This window comes from Macrotis lagotis, chromosome 7 (assembly GCF_037893015.1).
Source record: "Macrotis lagotis isolate mMagLag1 chromosome 7, bilby.v1.9.chrom.fasta, whole genome shotgun sequence".
NCBI classification, from domain to species: domain Eukaryota; kingdom Metazoa; phylum Chordata; class Mammalia; order Peramelemorphia; family Peramelidae; genus Macrotis; species Macrotis lagotis.
In genome coordinates, this window is record NC_133664.1 from 22,152,582 (window position 1) to 22,173,630 (window position 21,049).

Here is a 21,049-nt window from a genome sequence, read left to right on the forward strand (position 1 = left end):
TCTGGGTCTTGGTTTCATTATCACTAGAATTAGGAGTTTTGGAGGTAGTAGCTTTGAATAGGATCATAGGGTTTAAAAACTGGGATTTTCCTCTCCATTTTAGTTGAGGAGACTAAGATCCAACAGGTGGAGGGGCTTCCTCAAGCAGGCCCTGAATAATGGAGCTGGACTTGAGAAGGCACCTCCCAGGTCACTGCCTTGAGACTTCCCTGTCTCAGATTCCTGGGACCATAGACCTGGAAGGGTCTGTCCAGTTCTACCCGCTCATTTCTCATATGAGAAAGCTGACCCATGAAAGTTAAGTGACCTGTCCACAGTCTCACAGGTAGAGTGTCAGAGGGAAGATTTGAGCCTAGATCAGGGGGATCTTTCCATCCAGGCAGGGTAGACATTATTGTACCTTCCCTGGGCTGCTTGCTCTCAGCCTCTATCATACTGAGACTAATAATACAGGTAAGGACACCTGTGGAAATGTTCAGTGATATACAAAGGAGTTTATCCAAGCTTCTTGGATATAGGCAGGCATGAGACATAACCCTGACTCGTGTCATTAAACCCACTGTCAGTTCATGTTTCAACCATTTTCTTGAGATACAGTTTCCTGCTATGGAGCTACTGATTCCAATAATGCTGTTTCTTCTGTCGTCATGGTTTTGCAGAAATGGGTTTGATGCTAATCTAGGTGGGTCTGTATTTTAAAACTGAAAAAATATCTTAACAAGAAGAGGTTTGAGGATATACCCAAGGTGACAATGTGTGAGAAGCTTGGGGATGGGCCCATGAGCTAACTCTTTTCCATTGATCCTGTGGTTAGTACATGGGATTTTATTTTTTTTTTTAACTCTTGATGGAGTTTTTGGTTTTAGTTTTAGTTTTAGTTTAGTTTTTAGTTGTATGTTTCAAAATGACCAATAATGCTTTTTTTTTAAAAATCAGGATCTTTAAAAATTTTTTTATTTATTTAAGGCAATGGGGTTAAGTGACCTGCCCAAGGTCACACAGCTAGGAAATGGTCCTCCTGACTCCAGGGCTGGTGCTCTATCCACTGCGTCACTAAGCTGTCCCCCCCAAGCTGCCCCACCAATAAATATCCTTTTTGATAATTCAAAATACAAGACTTCTACTATCCATCCAAACCATTTGCTGAACTGAGATCATCTTAAAATATAGCTACCCTTGCAAACTGTGACAGCAAAATATTTAGGAACTGGCGCCTCCTTCATGAAATTTTTCTCATCCCACTAGATGTCTTGAGCTCTCTCCATCTCAAAAATACTTTGTATCTACTTCCTATTTACTTTTCTGGACATTTGTACCCTCTAGTTGAGGGTAGGGACTGTTCCAATTTTATTTTTGTATGTCAACGTCTTATTTAAAGTCAGTTCAAGCATTTATTAATCACCTTCTGTATGCAGGTGCTATACTCAGCTCTAAATGCCCAGCACAAAATTTGTCAGATTGGAACTTAATAAATGCTTATTAAACTGAAATAAATGAGTTTTATATCCTATTCTCCTATTAAGACTGCAGTGACAGTAACTAATGTTTTTGTGACTTTGGACCATCGATTAGGAGCTAATATACCTGGAAAATTGAATGTATGAAGTCTTTATTTCCTCATCTGTACTAATAATTATAGTTAATATTTACATAGTGCTTTTAAGTTTGCTAAGCATTTTACATACATTATTTCATTTGATCCTCCTAGCCAACTAAGACATAAGTACTATTATTATTCCTGTTTTGTAGTTGAGAAAACAGAGGCAGGCAGAGAGCAAAGAATTTGACCAAGGTCACCACAGCTACTTAAGTGGATTTTGAACTGTGGTCTTCCTGACTCTGGGTCCAGTGTTTGATTTACCATGGGGACATGAGAGCATCTCCTTCACAGGGTTGTGATGAGGATTAGAGGAGGTTATTTGGGTTTAGACGGCATGACAAATCAGAAAGAGAAATAAAGGTCCCCTGGTAAAGTCACTGCTCTGCTTCAGAGCTGAAAGGGGATCCAAGTGGAAATGAGTCAGTGTTAGTGGAATGGTAGGGCCTTCCCCATGTTTCCTTAGGAGCAGACCTTCAGGACCAGAAAGAACCATTTGTTTGGCTACCTCATTTGACAGATGAGGACACTTAGACTGTGAGAGCTGAAGGGATGTGTCCAAAGTCTCACAGTGAGGTGACACATGGTAGAGGCAGGATTTAAACTCAGATCTGACACTAAATCCTATGCTGCTTCCATTGCACCACATTGCACTGCCCAATGTTGCACATATAGGGTGCTGCTGAAGTCCCATTGCAGTTGTTTGAGTTACTCAAATTTTAAACCGCATTAAGACATGGACAAACATATGTACTGTCCCTTTTACAGATAGTTGTGAGGTGACCTGAATAGTCCTCCCTAAATCTGCGAGGGGAGGGGGGGCAGGGAGGAAAGGGAAAGAAACCCTGTTTCCTTCAAAACTGTTAAGATGATGCACTTTTTTTTTTTTTATCTGAAATGACCTTTCCAAAGTTGCCCTCTATCTCGAAAATGCAAGCATAGCTTCTAGGCCAGATGGTCTGTCTCAAAAGCCCTTGCTAATGGGTTTCAATCTGTGGTGGAGGCAGCCCTTCTCCCTCCTCCCCTACTCAGTCATGAATTGACTGGGAGGAAATTGCCTTGTAGATCCACCAGTCCATAAGCAAGCATTTAAGGCAGGCCTTACTTCAAAGTTAGTACACTATTTTTGAATAATAAAGTTCTGTGATTTTGTCATCATCAAGGTGACATCTCTCCTCTTATTTATGGGATGACTTGAAAAAGGCCTAGCCAAACACAGAGTGGGTTTGAGAGACTTATCAGAGTCAGTCTTAGTAAGTGGAAATAACTACACCTAGCGCCAACTTTTTGCTATGTTTTTGAATCAGTAAATATATAAATCATGGGATATGTGTAGGGAATATGTATTGCTATATAGGTAAGCCCTCTGAGGGCAGGGAACATCTATTTGTCTAGTACAGTCCCTTGCCTCCATAGGACCATGGAGGGGCAACTTGGATAGTGAAGTGAATTTAGAGGAAGACTCCTTGTGTAATGATCTGAAAAATCTAGATTAAAACCTAGTGTCTTTGTCTTACAGGATTACTAATTATGTCAAATAAGACAATGCCTAGAGAGCCTTGCCAACCCTTAAAAGCCTTAAATGCCAACTTGCTATTATAATTGTAAATGTTTGCTGACTGTAGCTTGGATGGTGTGTTTATTAGGTCTTCAGATGTCAAAAGCTTAAAGAGAGGAATCATAAAAAAAACACCAAATGATAGAGGCATTATCCATTACAGTTCTTGGGCTAAATCTAATAAGAAATTGTAATAGTCCAAAGAAGCTGAAAAGTTAGGGACTGAATTTTATGTCCTGGGTGAACACGAACCCTAAAAGTCTTTGGTTTTAAAAAGGTAACAAGACCCTAAAGCTGGCTGTTTGGTGGAAGGAAGATTTACAACTGTTAGTGCCTCAATGTTGCAGTATCCTTGGATTTTTTTTTTTTTTTGCTGTCTTGTTAACTTGGAGTTTGATTCCTTAAGATACATAATCAATCCATTTGACATGTGATTATTAAGGCAGAAACAGTTCCCTAGTTGACTCTGGAAAATGTAGAATCCCCAAGTTCTTTCTGAGAGCAGAGAGTCACGGGGCTGAGCTGGGGACTAATCTCCCTGTGGCCGCGTGATTTGGTTTTAAGTGACCACATCTACCTCTAATGAATATGATAGTAATCTAAATGCAAAGTTCTTTTTGCTTCAACAAAAGGGATAAATTTAAAGTTTGGGCGCATCAATACCAACCTCTCAAATCCAAGATGGCAGTGGTTTGTCTAGAGAATAATTCACCATAATGAGATCTGGGGCTTTCAGTGGACTGTGCACTGAATACCAATCAAGGGGATGGACCATCTGCCAAGGAAGCAAATGGAATTGAGACTCTATTAAGAGAAGCATAGCAGCCAGGACTAAGGATTTGATGGTCCTGTTTTGGGAGTTTGGGGACTATACCTGGACTGCTGTGGTTGGATCTGGATGTCACATTTTAGTGAGTCAATCATCAAGCTTAAGTATCCATGAACTGTGCTAAGAGTGAGCTGGGGATATAAAGAAAGGCAAAAAGAGTGCTTGCCCTCAAGAAGCTTCCATTATAATGGACTAGAAGTCTGAGGATATTGATGAGTTGGAGAGCAGAAGGACCTGCAGTAAATGAAGGTACTAGAGGCTGTTTTGACTGGAGAAGAGAAGACATGTTTGTGACTACTGGGGACAAGTGAGACATGACTGCCCTCTTCAAGGATCTGAAATGTTTAAATAGAAGAGAAATTCCACTTGCTATAAGCTTGGCCGCTGAAGGTAGGACAGGACATACCTGGTAGAAATTGGAGAGGGGGCAAATTTAGGATTGGCAACAAAAAATGACTTCATCATGAATGAAGGGGAATAGGTCCTCTTTACTGGGAGGTCTTCAAAGTGAGCAGTCATTGTTGGGTCCAATGTTGTTTTATGAAAGAAATAAGGAATGCAATTTGTAAAGCTTTGGGCTCAAGTTTGTTGCTTGATCTCTTGGGACTATAGGAAAACTGCTAATTGAACTTTATTTTAAGGGGACCCATCTAAAGGTCAGCCCCTGTGGATGATGGCAAAGATGGATTGATTTTTGCTGTAGGGAATTTTCAACTGCTTTTCTTCTCTGTTGGAGCCAGAATCTTGGGAAATAATTAGGTGAACATAGAAGTGTTGATTCCAAATGGGAAGAACTGAGAGGTCAGTATTAAAATGAATGTGTTTACTTGGCTGTTCTTTGGAAGACTTCTCCCCTGATGGGGTTGAAGACAAATTGTGTTTAATTTTTGAATAAGCAGAACGCTGTAGGAGGAAGCAGATTGCATGTGGATTATAAACATTGAACATGCAGAGCTTGTCAGAGAAGGGTGAAAGGAAGATTCTCCCAGCCTACTAGTTAATCCAGACCACTTGAAAGCAGGTATCCTCTGGAAAATGGTTATCAGAAATCATTATTATCTTAGAAAACCCTGGTGATTTTGAGAAGGTTGGGAATTTGTTTCCTTCTTCCTAGGTGGAAATGCTTAAAATCGAGTAGTTTCTTTATCTGTGTGTTCTTTAAAAAGCTTTCCCTTTTGTATCCTTTTTGGGGGAAGAGAAAGAGACCTAGTGCTGGATAGGACATATCTTTTTTCTGGGGAACAAAAAATAAAGTTGTGTGCTTAGAAAGTGCCAGTGACTCCCTCTTGGATGAAACCCAAATTCTGTTTGATTTTGAAAGCCCTTAACAAAGGGGCTTCCACCTGCCTTTCCATATCTACTTTCTTCTGTTCCCTCATGTGATATGCCATTTTCCATCTCTCAGTCATTGTATTAGCTGTCTTCCATATCTGAAATTATCTCCCTCTTCATTTTCTTGCCAGGCAACCTCTAACTCCCTTCAAGTTCTTTTCTGATCCAACCTCGCCCCTCCCGTTACTTATTCCCATAACTGTGCCCACTTCATAATCATGGCATCCATGTGGCTGTCATATACTAAGGGTTTAATAAATGCTTCCTGAGTAGATGAATTATTTTGGTCATTACTCAGAATTTGAGGAAATGCTTATAACACAATCACCTACCAATCCTCTGTGTCATTCTTCAGGAAATGGTAGTAATAGTGCCTAGTTTCAAAAACTTGATATCTCTTTTTTTAAGAACACATTTTTTTCAGAAGTAGAGATAAGGAAAGAACTTTCTCCAAGTTTAGAGGAGTGAGAATAAAGAAAATGGAGGTAGTGAATGTAGATGACTTTTCTTCAAACAATTGACTAAGAAAGGGAAAAGAGTTGTGGAGATGGTTGGACCAAGGGAGACTTCAGTTAGGTCATATTTCCTTTGATGCTTCTTGGTCTCTAGATCCTCTAGGAAGGAAGATCATAGATCCTTAGGAAATGAATATCAGTCTCTTCCTTTAAATTCTTCTGAAGTTAGATTTGCTGCTGGGAATAGAGAATAAGGACAGCAAATGGAAAAAGAAATCGAGTTAGAGGATAGGAGCCTGGAAATTTTGAATAGAACCCTAACTGTATTCATTCAATTCAGAAAGTGCTTTTTAGTAAGACTAATATTGTGATATCAGGGATCTCAGAGCTCCTCTAGAGATTGAACTGATTGAAGTCTCCTACCTCTCTTCCTTCTTTGAGCTCCTCATTGTTAAAATTCAACATTATTCAAGAGTTCTGTTTACTATCTCTAGTGGACTGGGATTTGTATAAGTGCTGCTAGATCTCTGGACTATGGTATACTAGAAAGAAAATTGGCTCTGGAGTCAGAAGACTTGGGTCCAAATCTTTCATTATTTTACAGAGTCTGTGGGACTCCTGTTCCTAATCTGTAAAATAAATGCTCTCCCTAAGGTCTCTCACAGCTTTCGTGCCTATGATTCTATGAATCTACTAAAGAAAACTTCCCTCAATTGTTTTCAGATGGAATCATAGGATCCAGTTCTGGAAGGGCCCTTAGAGACTGTCCAGTCCAACCTCCTCATTTTACAGAGGAGGAAACTGAGGCCCCATGAAGTGATGCATTTTGCTCAAAGATGCGCAGGTAAATAAAAAGCAGATCAGAGATCCAAGCCCGGATCCTCTCTCTCCAGGTCGGATGATCTTTCTCCTTTCCGTGGGTCTATAGCAGGCACGGGGAACGCCTGCTACAAGGGCCGAAGGCGGCCCGAGAAATCAATTGATGTGGCGCTGTCTCAAAATTCTCAGGTGGGACTCAAAATTCAATAAATCTAGGAGCTTTTTAGGGGTGAAGTAATTAAATGTTTGACCAAATATAGCAGGCTAATTTTTAAGCTAATAATTTTGTATGGTCTATGAATGATGTTCTAAATATGCAAATGGCTCTTGGCAGAAAAAAAAGGTTCCTCATCCCTAGTCTATAGGATGATCTGGGTGTGAGGATCAGAAAGTTGATTAGTCTTAGAGCTGGACCTTACGGTGAGGAGCCTGGCTTTGAAGGGTTGCCTTCTCCTCCAGTCTTTTTTCGATCACTTTATCTAAGCTCCACTTGGCTGCCATCCCTCCCCTTCCCCCTCATATCCTACTTAGCTGTGTATTTGTTCCAAGTCCCTCTCTTCCCTCCCTTCAAGCCTCCCCATAGATTATAAGCTCTCTCAAAGGTAGGTGCTCAGCTCTGTATTTCCCAGCTACTAAATGTGTAATAAATCCTTGTTGAAGTCTGCTCTTAAGACACATGACTGTTCTGGCCACTATATAACCAAATTGTAAATGGTAGAAGTAAATTAAGCTTGGGGGTTTTGTATGGGGGAAATGAAGCTTGAACCGAGGAAGAAACAGATCACCTCTATTAAGTTTCCAAATACAGGGTTCCAAGGTAAGCATTGTGTTAGGGTTTCTCTGTCCTTTAGCTCTAAGTATGAATAGTCACAGGTATCTCAAATGGTTTCAAAAAGATCTTTGTTGGAAAACTGTCTGTTGATGAAATGACTCCAATAAAATCTGGTGTGTTGGCAGCCTGTGGTTGTCTGTAATTTATTTTGCACACATTTTTGCAGAAGTATCAAACTGTCTCCTCAGTAGCTCTGAGCTTGGATGGGGACTTCTATGGACACTGAGCTCACACTTGGAGAAGGCTCCCTGTACACCCCTCTGCCCTCAAAGTCCCTAGGATCTCTCATTTTGACTTCTCCTTTACACTTAGTATCTTCTCCCAGGACTTCTTCAAATTTAACATCCTAGATTGTATTTGAGTCATTTGCACTTATTTCTAATTCACCTTTATCAGAGATGTCAAACGCTTGATGGTAGGCTGGCCATGTTGCCCTTCCCCCATCCATTTCCAATACTTCCAAGGGATAGAACCAGATTAAGATGTAATTGGCAAATATTCACCAAAATAAAAAAATATAATTTGTCATTGTCATCCATTCATGTCTGATTCTTCATGACCTCATTTGGGGTTTTCTTGGCAAAAATACTGGAACAGTTTACTATTTCCTTCTCCAGCTTATTTGACAGATGAGGAAACTGAGGCAAACAGGGTGAGGTGAGTTGTCCAGCATCACACAGCTAGTAAAGTTTGAGGCTGCATTTGATCTCAGGTCTTTCTGACTCCAGGTCCAGTCTCTATCCATTGCACCACTTAACTGTCTCCCAAAATACAATAGACTATAATGTTTGTTAATGGGTAATTTTCTAAGTCAATATGATGCCTCCCAGGATCCCCTTGCATGCTTTAGTGACCCATTTCTTTTGATTTTTGCAAGGCAATGAGGTTAATTGACTTGCCCAAGGTCACCCAGTAATTATCAAGTGTCTGAAGCTGGATTTGAACTCAGATCCTCCTGATTCCACTGTGCTATGCTGCTGTGATTATCATAGAAATGCTCCAGCCATTGGTAGGTCTCTTCCCCTGAATGAGGTGCTATAGGTGATGGTAAGTTTCTCATGCCTGTCCAGGACATTTAGATTATTACCCAGAAATGCTTTCCAAGTGACCCTTCATTCAAAAGGATCTCATCACACGAAGTGTTCTCTCTTAATGTTGCCATGCTTACTGAATGACCAGTTAGTGATGGATGTGGTTTGCCTCCCCATGGGGAATGCCCTGCCCTCTCGTCTACCATCTTGGTTCAGCCTGCAGGAACATAAATCATGTTTTCACTCTGCTCCTTGTCCAGACGGGAGAATTTGTTGATTTTTTTGTTCCAGAGAACTTCGCAAGAACTTAAAAAAGATGAAGAGGAAACTGATAACGAGGAAAATGAGGAGGAAGAATCAAGTTCATCGGAGGACCACAGTGTTATCCTTCACCTAATTTCACAGCTCAAATTTGGAATGGACCTCACCAAAGTACGTACACCATCCCCAGGCTCCCAGCACAGGCTTCCTTTCTGGTGTTGACCACTCTGGCAGTGGAGGGTGGGCCTGGGAAAGCACACCAGAGCGTCTTATCTCCTTTAGAAGGGGTTTCATCACTCAAGGGCTGAGGCCCCAAGCAAAGGAAGTGCTAGGTAGGATGCTGTGGCTCAGGAGGCTACAAGTGTGTTTGTTGAAAGGTTGGATTCTCATTTGGGAGTTGAGACTTGACCAGTCTCAGCTCAGCTGGTTAAATCACTTCCTTTCTTTGGGGCTCAGTTTTCTCATTCATTAAATGGGGGGTTCATCATTCTGAGGCCTGTGTTCCAGTCCAACACACCTCCTACTTCTCTTGTATCTTGGCTTTTTTTCCTCCTGCATGGAATGTCTTTCCCTGTCTACACACTGCTCATTCTTCAATTTCCCATCTCCCATAGAAAGCATTCCCAGTCTGTATTAGCCCTAAGGGATTCCCTCCCCCCATTGTTCCTCTCCTCCAACTTTCTGGGACTCCCATTCTCCAATCCCACCAACAGCCTTTTGCCTATTATCTTGCATTGTTGATTACCTTTATCATTTGTCTGCTTTCTCCTGACTAGTGCCTTCAGGGTGGACACCATCTACACCTTATGTGTCTTTGGTGTCCCCAAAGTGAACTCAGAGCCTTGTAAACATAAGTGTTTATGAGTCGACCAACAGCTCAAAGCCATCCTGGGCTTCCTGAGACTTGGAAGAGGATGGGGGATGACCAGGCTTCAGCAGTCTAGTGGTAGCATGGCATGGGGGAGAGGGGGGGGAATGGGAAAGGGGCAAGGAAGAAGGATCGGCAAAGCCCAACAATGGATGAAGTGCTTCTACCAACACCTTCTCATTTTATCCTCACAACCACCCTGTGAGGCAGGTGCCATTATTGTTTCTATCTTACAGATGAGGAAAGGAACTGAGGCAAACAAAAGTTAAGTGGCTTGCCCAAGTGGCAGGGCTAAGATTTGAACCCAGATCCTTGGATTCCAAAGTTGATATCCTATTAAATGTAAGATTTGGATGTGGGTAAAGGACCCCCCCCGCCAAATGCTTTTATATTCTGTAGGAACAAGCAATATACTCTTAGGTCCTGCATGTGTGTATGTGTGTTTTGGGGGGATAGATAGAAATAGATGAAATAGAGACAAACATGGACATAGACATTGACATAAAGACAGAGACAGGCAGAGATATAGACAGACAAAATATAGAGACATAGAGATAGATATAGGACAGATGCAGACAGAGATGTAGACATAGAGATGTAAGGAGATGTAGACAGATGTAGACCAAGACCTAAGAGATCTAGAAAGACATAGATATTGAGACAAATAAAGACATAGAGATGTAGACAGGTGTAGACATAGAGACAGATGCAGACAAAGAGACATAGATAGACCAATCTAGACACGTGAAGACAGATGTAGACAGATATAGTCAGATAGAGACATAGAGACAGAGAAATATTGACAGACACAGAGACATAGAAATATAGATGTGGACAGAGATGTAGACATAGAGATAAATACACAAATGTAGGCATACACATGCACATCATACATATAGATATCTATACATTATGAAAACATAGATAATTCTATATATATAAACATATGCATGTATTCATACATATCTATATTGCCAAACATAAACATACACATGCATGTATGTGTGTGCATGTATGAACCAGGACCCAGTCTGCTTGCACAAGATTCTTTTCCTTGATGGACATAAATATTCAATATTTTGATGAGTTTGGGAGAAGAGACATCTGTCATCCATCTGGCTCTTAAGTCTTGAACCAACTTCTGCAAATAGGCTTGAACCCTGGTCACATTCATATAGGTTTTATATATATATACACACACACACACAAAGCATGTTTATTTTTTCACCTGTATGTTTTAAGGGAGAAGTCCCTGCCTTTCCCTGGACATGTTTCTTGACTGAATTCTCTGAGGGCTGAAATGTTTAAATTGCCTGGCTGAGAAGCCCCCCAAGAGTTTCTCCTCAATCAGAATCTTTGGCCTCTGGGGAGGGATGTTCTTGAGAATGAGTTTTAGGGTGTCAGTTGATTTATAAATCTTCCATGTGACTAATGGTCCAAATAGCAGGGTGCTTCTTCCCAAAACAAATTGATGCATTTATGGATTTTTTTTGAGGGGAGGAGACTGAATAAAAAAAAATCTTAATTCTTTGTTTTTCCCTTTTCTTTGTGGGCCAGTCTATCTCTCAATAGTTTGAGGCCTTGGGCGGAGACCCAGGAACAGAGTTGCTAAATAAACTGCAGGAGTGTTCAGAAAAGTTTTTCTACTCTTCATGAAACAGATCCCCAGAACCTTGCCTTGCTCCCCACCCCAGATACAGATGTGCTGGCACCTAGAATGGAAGGACAGGATATAGTCACTATCTCTGGGACTAGAATGAAGTATACATGGGCTGCAGGTTTGCAAAGACTTCCATGCCTGAGAGAGAGAATACAAAAGACCAGCGACCAGAAGCATTTATTCATAATGAAATGGCATGTCATTTATTATGCATCTACTGTTAGCAAGTACATGACTTAAGTTGGGAGGGAGCAGCCTAATTAGAGACAAAGGTTGTCTTGACTGTGGAAGCTTCTGTCCCAACAACAGCTCTTGAGAGTTGGAGATGGATTGAAAATGATTTGAACATTTCCAGAGATGGGACAGGGAGCCATTGGTGAATTGATGCCCTTTCCAGGAACAATAATGTTGGCTTAACTGTGTTTAATTGGTTGAATTAATTAATATACTAGAAAGAGATGGGCCAGCTAGGCTCAAGGAGGTATGTGTGAGGAGAAACATAGGATAGTTAACAGAAGTGTGACTGAATCCCAAGTCTGGAGATGATAGGCAACTGAGGCAAACACCCTTGAAGACAACAGGGTCCTGTGATGACCTGGGCATGATCAGATGGTCTTTAAGAGTTTGGCTGCATGCCCATTCTGTGTATGTGGAACATGGGCCAAACCCTTTATTTGGCATGTGAGAAAACTAAGACCCTCTTCCAACATTGGGAGCATCTGAGACAGGATTTCACCAAGACTTTACACTTTTCTAAGTCTGGAGTCAGTGCATTTTTCAGGATACCCCATTGCTCTGACACAAGATTTATTTGAAGGCAGAACAGAAACCAGTGAATGGGCTATAGGCAAATCCCTTTCAAGTCTTATAAGGAGCTTTCTTCCAAATGAAGGGTCCAGAAAGGGAGCTGGCTACCTCAAAAGGTTGAATGTGTTCCATGGATGGCAGTCCTGGTCATGGTGAGGCATCCAGGACCCAGGCCTTGGAGGGGAAGCTCCCTTCTACAACCGTGAGTCTATCTCAAGGGGATGGTGAGGAGGGTGAGATCATGCCCTGGGAGGATTGTTGAAGACCTGGGAGTACTAAGCCGGAAGAAGATGGAAAAGAGAACATGAAATTAGTCTGGAAGGCTGAAGGGCTGTCCCACAAAAGAGGGGCCTAGCTTCATCCCCAAGGATAAGGAATGGGATGATGGGAGTAGGGAGGAAAGTGGCCCCTTAAAAGCCCCATAGAAAGAGGAATGTACCATGTGAGAGCTTCAGAATGAATTGGACCTTGGGCAAATCGGGGGCCCTCATTGGAGGTCTGCCAGCAGAAGCTAGGCTCAGGCCTAGGCAAGGTGGCCCCAAGGGACTTTCTACTCTTGAGATTGTGGTTCTGTAATGGGACCCTCCCCCCAATTCAGTGCTAATCAATAAACATTAAGCACCTACTGTGGGCCAGATAGCCTTGGATAAGTTTGGATTTCTACGTGTGGTTTCCAGGTAGCGGTGATGCAGAGATAGCTGTGTGATGCACATTTGCTCAAAACTATGATGTCTTGGGCAGAGGAAAGATTTGTAATATAGTGGCTAGATTTGGAGTCAGGAAGACCTGAGTTTGAATCCTGCCTCAGACACTTAGTAGCTGTGGACAAGTCATATAACTGTCTTCAGCCTTAGCTTCTTTATCTTTAAAATAATAGTAATAATAGTAATAATAATAATAATTAAATAATAATGACTAACATTTATGCTGTACTTACTATATTTAGGCACTTTGCCAAGTACTTTACAAATATTATCTTATTTGATCCCCTAATAACCCTGGGAAATTTACAGTTGAGGAAACTGAGGCAGATGGTTAAATGACTTGCCCAAGATCACATAACTTTTTTTAAGAAAGATTTTATTTATTTTGAGTTTTACAAATTTACCCCTATTTTTGCTCCCCTCCCCCCAACCCCTCACAGAAGGCACTCTGTTAGTCTTTACATTGGTTCCATGTTATACATTGATCTAAGTTGAATGTGATGAGAGAGAAATCATATCCTTAAGGAAAAAATAAAGTATAAGAGATAGCAAAATTACATAATAAGATAACGGTGATCACACAGCTTTTAAGAGTCTGAGATCATATTTGAACTCAAGTCTTCCAGTCTCCAGTATCAGAGTTCTAACCATTGCATTCTAGCCACCTTCTTAAATGAAGCATAAGAGTACCCACCTCACAGGGACATTGTTGAGGAGCAAATGAGCTCAGAGTTCTAACCATTGCATTCTAGCCACCTTCTTAAATGAAGCATAAGAGTACCCACCTCACAGGGACATTGTTGAGGAGCAAATTAGCTGATATAAAAATTGCTTTGCAAACCTTCAAGCATTAATTTTTAAATGTTCCAGATGTATTTGACCCTCATAACTAGATATAAATGGCTGTCAGCAGGACCCCTCCTTCCCATCCCACCATTGCTGATCCTGCTGGGCAGCTCACTATTGATCTTTAAGGAAGCAACTGGAAATGAGCGATTGACCCTCTGGTTGATTGATGCAGTTTTGGAGTTAATTTGCTGCTTGTTGGATCTCTGGAAAAGCCCTCTTTCATTTTCTCTGGAAAAGCCAAAGTTGATTCTGTTAATTATTTTAATGGGGGAAAAGGGGCCAGCATTATGGATGGCCCGATAAAATTGATCTGGCAGAAAGTCCAATTGGTGCCCACTTTCCCACACTGATGCTGGTGCTCCATATCCTGATGCCCAGGAAACATATAATGAAGTGACTTAATCCATAAGAAAAGAAAGATAAAAGTAATAGTAAAGCCACAGAAAACCTCTTTAAGGGGTCAGAAAAAGCAGTTTTACAGAAATTAAATTGAAAAAAGAGGGAAAGAGAGAAGATGGAAGGAAGGAAAGGAGTTAATTCCTCTTACCCTGAGATTTTCCTTCTCTTGAGGAACTAGAAGGAGAACCCCAAGGATGTCTTCAGAGATTTGAGGGGCTGGTCCATGGAAGAAAGATGAGTTGTGTTCTGCTTCAGAGGATGGCGATCTTGGGTAAATGCAGCTAGCCTATGTTTCTAGTAGGCTCTTAAGATTTCCAAAGCACTATTCATGATCACTTTCTGTTCCAAGAGAAACCCTCTGAAGTAAACCCTATAATCATGATCCTATTTTACAGATGGAGAATTTGAGTCTGAGAGGCCTCCAGGGTCATATGTGTCCACAGTTACACAGTTAAGGGCTGGAGGTGGACTGCCACCCCCCCAACTCCCCTCAGATTCGGAGCTCTCTCATCATGTCCCACGCTCCATCCCTGAAGCAACTTCTTGAGGATAAGTCCATTGGACTTTCTGGATTTGAGTCCAGGGCCCCTTGCCCAGCTCCTGGTACAGTCTAGGTGTTGATTATTGTATACAGTATGTATTGATTATTGAGTGAAACAGGGTCACTTGGCACTTTCTGTGGTATCTGCCCTGTTCTCCCTGTCATCTGATCTCAAAGCATTTTGTTCTCATACGCATTCATCCTACTGTAATTTGATGGCAGTCAGAAGGGTTAGGTCAGATGGCACAGAATAGATCAACTGTGTGACTCTGGACAAGCCATTTGATCTCTATCTGTCTCAGTTTTGTCAGCCATAAAATCGGATAAACAGCACCTGCCTCCCAGCATTGTCGCAAAAGTCAGATTGCTTTCCAGCCAAGTGCTGCAATGATTACTGCTATTATTCTTGATTTGTATCATGATTCCCTACTTGCATCATTGTAAATAGCTGACAGTGAACCTTATGAAAGAATTGAGACATTAGGGGCAGCTAGGTGGCATGGATAGAGCACCGGCCTTGGAGTCAGGAGGAACTAAGTTCAAATCCAACCTCACATTTTATTACCTAGCTGTGTGACCTTGGACAAGTCACTAAACCCTATTGTCTTAAAAAAGGGAAAAAAGAAAAATAACAAATGTAAACAAAGAACTGAAAATTTGGGAGGGGAGTGGGTTGGGCTGGATGATGTCTGAGGGTCCCCTTGGATTCTTTGGGTTTATAAATAAATCAATGTATGCTAAAAAAATGAGGTCAGATTGTCTCCCTGAAATGGAAACAAATATTAGATTTTGTGAACCCTTTAATAACTTAGAGCATCAGGGAACTCCCTCAGGTGACCGCAAGCTGCAGAATCATCACCATCATGAGAGCAAACATTTCCAAAGTACTTTTAGAACTGAGTAGTAGGGTGAATGTTTGAAAGGTGGTAAGGAAGTTGGATGGGAAGAGGAGGCCTTGGAGAGCATTGGGACAGTGACTGAGTGACTGATGATGGGCTGTTTCAAAAGACCAAAGGAAAGGGTTGGAAGGGGCTCACAAAAGCTTCTACTGGCCCTGACCCTGGCTCTAGGACTGACCAAGGTACAGCTTCTTCAGTAGGTTGATGGGTCACATTGGAACTTAGGAAAAAAAGTTAAAAACTGAAGGGATCTTTGAGATCATCCAATTCAATTCCCCTTATTTTGTAGATGAAAAAATGAAGAAGTAGCCAGACTGAGATTGGAGCTAACATCCTCTGACTTCAGATCTTTTCCCCTTTCTCCCATAGGCTGTAAAGTGAAGAAAAATCTAAGGCTAATCACTGATTAATAAGGATTTGTTAGAGAGTATTATAATATAAAGAAGAGACTTGACACTCTTTTATCTGAATAATCATCTATAAAGCCAGGGATTTGGGCTTAATATCCCTCTGTGCATGATTATGGAAAATCCATATGCAAAATTTATTTATTCTAAGGAGGTGTATTGAAGGGCACTTTTTTTTCCCCCAGCTGAGGTCTTGGATGGTCTGGAGGAAGAGGGCAGCAGGGTTCTGTCCATAGTCAAGTCTTGGACCTTTCAGGTTAGGGGGCCCCTAGCTGCCTTCAGAGTCCCATCAACCTGTGGGGTTGCAGCATCCATTCCTTCTCTGCTCTGTATTGGTGGTTTCATTGGGTTTTTTCCCATTTTCAAGAGGTTCTAGAGCAGTGACTAATGGGGAAATCAGGTGAGATCTATGGCGAAGGATCTTTGAGTCTATTTTCCCTAGCTTATTAGTGACCTTCAAATGTAGCTCAGGAGCCAACACAGATTACTGATCTATAGATGATCTGACCAGAGCCAAGACCATTGGTCTAGTACCCATTAGTCCTGACCATTTTCTCTTTCCCAGAGCAAAGAGACAAAGTTTGGAGAAAGTAAAAGCGGGAAGGGTCTGATTCTCCCTGTGGCTGGTTTTGTGGATTTTTTAGACTTACTTCTAATAGGGGCTGCTCCCCCTCATGCTCCCCAGAGGAAGCTACAACCCATTAGCGATGGGACCTCAGGGCTCAAGAAATACATTAGCAAAAGAAGAACAAAGGTACCATTAAATTTGTGGATGGCCAGAATTTCTCCTATAGCTCTTGATGGTTCTGAGCCAGACTCCAGACTCAGAAAAATGCCAGTATGGATAAAGTCAGGTCAATTTATTGAGTACTTACTGCATGTCACACACTCTTAAGTGTTGAGGAGAGATGCCATATGTTCAATCAGCACCATATGTAATAATACCCTTCCTTACATGGATCAGCTGGCAGCTACCAGGGGAAGAGAATTGCCCTAAGATGGGGAGAGAGGTTTTTAAAAACAAGGCTGAGTTTGATATGAATGTTGTGGTTGCAATGGAACCTTAGCAGGAGAAGAGAGGAAGTTTCTGATTCCTCCAATGAGCCATCACAACTCTTGCCTTGAAACGTTTGATTTCTATTTTGATAAATGTTGAAGGTCATGAGGCTTAAGATATAAAGTCCCTGATAATCTAGGATGAGTACCCAGTCATTCACTTCATTCATTCATTCATTCATAGTTTTGTTATTGTTGGCACATGACATCATCTGACATGGTCACTAGCAGAGTTCGACTAGTTGAGGGGAAAAAAGATAAAACTTATGAAATCCCACCTCTTCCCCTTGGAGTTTTTGTAACTATGGATAGGTGGGATGGAAGCTTCTCAGGGGCAAGACTGTCCCTTGGGTTTGTGTCTCTGAGTGGCTACATCGATGGAATGAACTCCAGTGACATCCCTGCCAACTACACCCCCCACTCCCTGGGGATATGCTGCCAACCTAAAGCTCCCCAGGTGGGTCACACAGCTCAGGCTTCATTCTCTGAACCTCTTGAGAAATATCAATGTTTTGATGTGGCGACATTTTCCTGCTTGCAATGGACATTCAGACAGAGCAGACCAGACACTTCCTTAATGCTGAGGTTTTTTTCCCTGTCTTCAAAGCTATGAATAATAGAGGCTTGGGGAGGGCGGGGACAAGAGAAGCTGGTGTGTTCAGAGAAATGGTTATGGGGGGGAGAGGGGATTGCTTTGACAGGAGAAGGAAAGTAGTAGACAGAGACACTATGGAGTCATAGGAAAAGCAAGGAAAGAGAATGCAGAGGATCTGGGTTCAAATTCTGCCTCAGATACTTCTCTGACCCTGGATGTTTTACTTGATGCCTGGATCTTTGTTTCCTCTTCCACAAGGTGAGGGGGTTGACATCTGTATCCAGAGAAAGAACTGTGGAGTTTGAACAAAGACCAAGGACTATTAACTTTAATTTAGGAAAAAACTTGATATCTTATTATCTGATCTTGCTCTCTCTTATACTTTATGTTTCTTCCTTAAGGATGTGATTTCTCTCTCATCACACTCAATTGGGATCAATGTATATCATGGAAACAATGTAAAGACTGGCAAATTGCCTTCTGTGGGGGGTGGGGGGAGAGAAGTAAGATTAGGGGAAAAATTGTAAAACTCAAAATAAAATCTTTAAGAAAAAAAAGATGAGGGGGTTGGGCTAATTGGACTCCAAGGTTTCTTTTAGATATAGATCTATGATCTTGTTGACTCAGTGGATTCTAAGGTCCCTTCTATTTTTAATTGTAGAGTCCCTCAGTTCTGTCTAGTGTGAATTGAGATCTTGGAGGCTATTTCCTCATCTGTAAAATAGTGAGGATTGTTTCCTTGGTCATCATGGCACCCCTCTGCCTCAGTTTCCTCATCTGCAAAGTGGGGTCCATGATGCAGGTGGTGCTCTTGCTGAGCTGCTTCGAGGTTTTACAGGGTTTCATCTGAGAACCCGGTGAGGCTGCCTCTTTGTCAGTCATTCTAACACCTGTCTGCTTCCAAACACAGGTCGTGCTTCCTACCTTCATCTTGGAGAAGAGGTCCCTCCTGGAGATGTTTGCCAATTTTATGGCCCATCCAGATCTGCTCCTGTCCATCAGCTCTGGGGCCACTCCAGCTGAAAGAGCCATTTCCTTTGTGGAATACTATCTGACATCTTTCCGTGAGGGCCGCAATGTCTCAGTGGCCAAGAAGCCGTACAACCCCATCATTGGAGAGACGTTTCATTGCTCCTGGTACATCCCCAAGGACCAGGTCAAACCTTTACCAAGGGAAAAAAAAAAGTCCCGACAGTACAGTGTCTACAGTCTTGAACCTGACTCAGAATCATACAGGCTGAGGTTCGTGGCCGAGCAGGTGTCCCACCATCCTCCAGTGTCATGCTTTTACTGTGAGTGCAAGGAGAGGGGAATGTTTGTGAACACCTACGTGTGGACCAAAAGCAAGTTCATGGGCATGTCCGTAGGGGTGTCCTTGGTCGGGGAAGGTAAGAAATCAATCCAGTTGGGTTTGGGGGTGGGGGAGGAGTATTTAAAAGATATATGGAAAAGGTTTAATAGCTTCTGAAATCCTAGGCAAGGATGTTCATACTTCTTTTTATTTCCTTTTCTTTCTTTTTTTTTTTAAAGATGTTTTCTTTGAAATAAACCCTATTCTCCGGAAAATACAATGTCAAAGAAAATTGTCAGATTTGGAATAGGAGAGTCTGTTTGCACTTTCTGGGTAACAGTGATCAAGCCACTAGGACTGTAGGATCATCATCAGTCTATAGCTGGCCTTTGAGGCTGCTGCTGAGGCCCAGGGAGTTAAATGACTTACCCAGGTTCATACAAAGAATAAGCATTAGAGTAAAATTTGAAACAGGTTCATAAGGTGAAAGCTGGAACCTTTTACACAAAAGGAATCTGAGGCCCAAGGAGATTCAGTCAATTGCCCAAGGTTACTTGGGTAGTCAGTAATCTCCAAATCCAATGACCTTTTCTCAGTCCTCATCTTCCTTGACCTCTCTGCAGCCTCTGACCTGTGGACAGCCCCTTGGTACTGTCTTCTTGGTAGATTTTGGGGCCATTAACTTTCTACTGGTCCGGAATGCTCTTCCTGGGTAGCCTTTGCTGGATCTTCCTCCAGGGCCCTCTAGTATACTATGGGTGCTCAGCCCCCATCCTTCCCCAACCCTGTCTCTTCTCCTTTGCTATTTCATTTAGTGATATCAGTGGCTTCCATGAATTCAGTGATTCTTACATCTATTTATCCAGCCCTGACCCTCTCCAGTTAGCTTTCAGAAATCTCAGACCCCACATTCCAAAACAGAACTCATACCCTTTTCTCCAAACACTCCTTCCTTGAAAGAGAGTACCTCCTCCTCTTCCTGTCCTCCAAATTTGTAGCTCTGGGGACGTCCTCATCTCTTCTTTCTTCTTCCCCATGCCCAGGCTGTTGCTAAGGTATGTCAACTTTCCTTTCATAATATTTTTCGCATGTACCCCCTTCTTGCTTCTGACCCTGCCCATTCCATGGTAATGGGCATTATTGGCAGATAGCCTGTGGGCTTGGAGTCAGCAGTGAATGAGTAAAATCATGATTGAAGAGCATTTGAGAGACCCTTATTGTCTGCCAAACACATAGGAAGATGTGTGTCCAAATTCTGCCTCTGATGCCTAATCACATGGGACTTGGAGGGACCCTAGATGTCATCTGGCACTGCCTTCCTCCTTTTATCTCTGAGAAAACTGAGTCCCAGAGAGCCCAAGTCATTCACCCAAGGTCTCCCAAGACATATCTAAGGAACTTCCCCCAGGTACTCTCTCTGACTCTTAATCCATTGTCTTTACCCCTGAGCCACCCTGCCTCCTGCATTTTATCCATGAAATCATAGACAGATTGAGATATCAAGCTGCTTGGGTGGAAGGCATTCCCTCTCCAGGATTTTCTGGTGCTAAGATCACAGGCAACTTGTGTCTATGTGGTTATTGATCTGGAGAAGGGCACTCTGTCATATATCATTGTTATGGTCAAGGGGAGAATTATGGATCTGATGGGAACACATCTCTAGGGGTACACAGAATAACTGAGAAATCAGTAGTGGAATCATTGATACCTCTTTCCTTTTCCTTTTTGTTTTTTTTAGATTTTTCAAGGTAATGGGGTTAAGTGGCTTGCCCAAGGCCACACAGCTAGGTAATTATTAAGTTTCTGAGGCTGAATTTGAACTCAGGTCCTCCTGACTCCAAGGCCAGTGCTCTATCCACTGTGCCACCTAGCTGTCCCCCTTTCCTTTTCCTTAAATCATTTTGGTTAAAATAAAAACAAACAAAAACGGATTATCCATCAAATATGAGAATGGCCTTCTGGGGACAGGGTTCTGCCATCAGAGGGCAAACTCAGAGGGGCTTAGAATAGGATCTTGGTGATGAACTAAATCTATTTCCATTATCTTAGGAGCATCCTGTCTAAGGTATTGAATTATTTTAATACACATTGATTCATAAGGATTGTGTACTAATTTTGTTTTGTATTTATATTGTATCAGTCTCCCAAGTGCTCTGAAAAGTTCAGAGGGTAGAATAAGTTGGTTTCTGTGGTCCCCAATGCTCTATGCTCATGAGAACAAAGTCTAGCTCATTCTATAAATGAAGTTATTCCTCAGGG

General features: G+C 41.9%; 1 protein-coding gene across 1 annotated transcript in view; it reads left to right on the forward strand.

Moving 5' to 3' along the window:
- OSBPL10 (oxysterol binding protein like 10) overlaps positions 1-21,049 on the forward strand; it is a 231,883-nt gene that overhangs the window by 191,672 nt on the left and 19,162 nt on the right. Inside the window, exons 9-10 of the mRNA XM_074195628.1 lie at positions 8,745-8,885; positions 18,410-18,887. Coding sequence (XP_074051729.1) covers positions 8,745-8,885; positions 18,410-18,887 — 619 coding nt within the window. The remainder of the gene's footprint in view (positions 1-8,744; positions 8,886-18,409; positions 18,888-21,049) is intronic.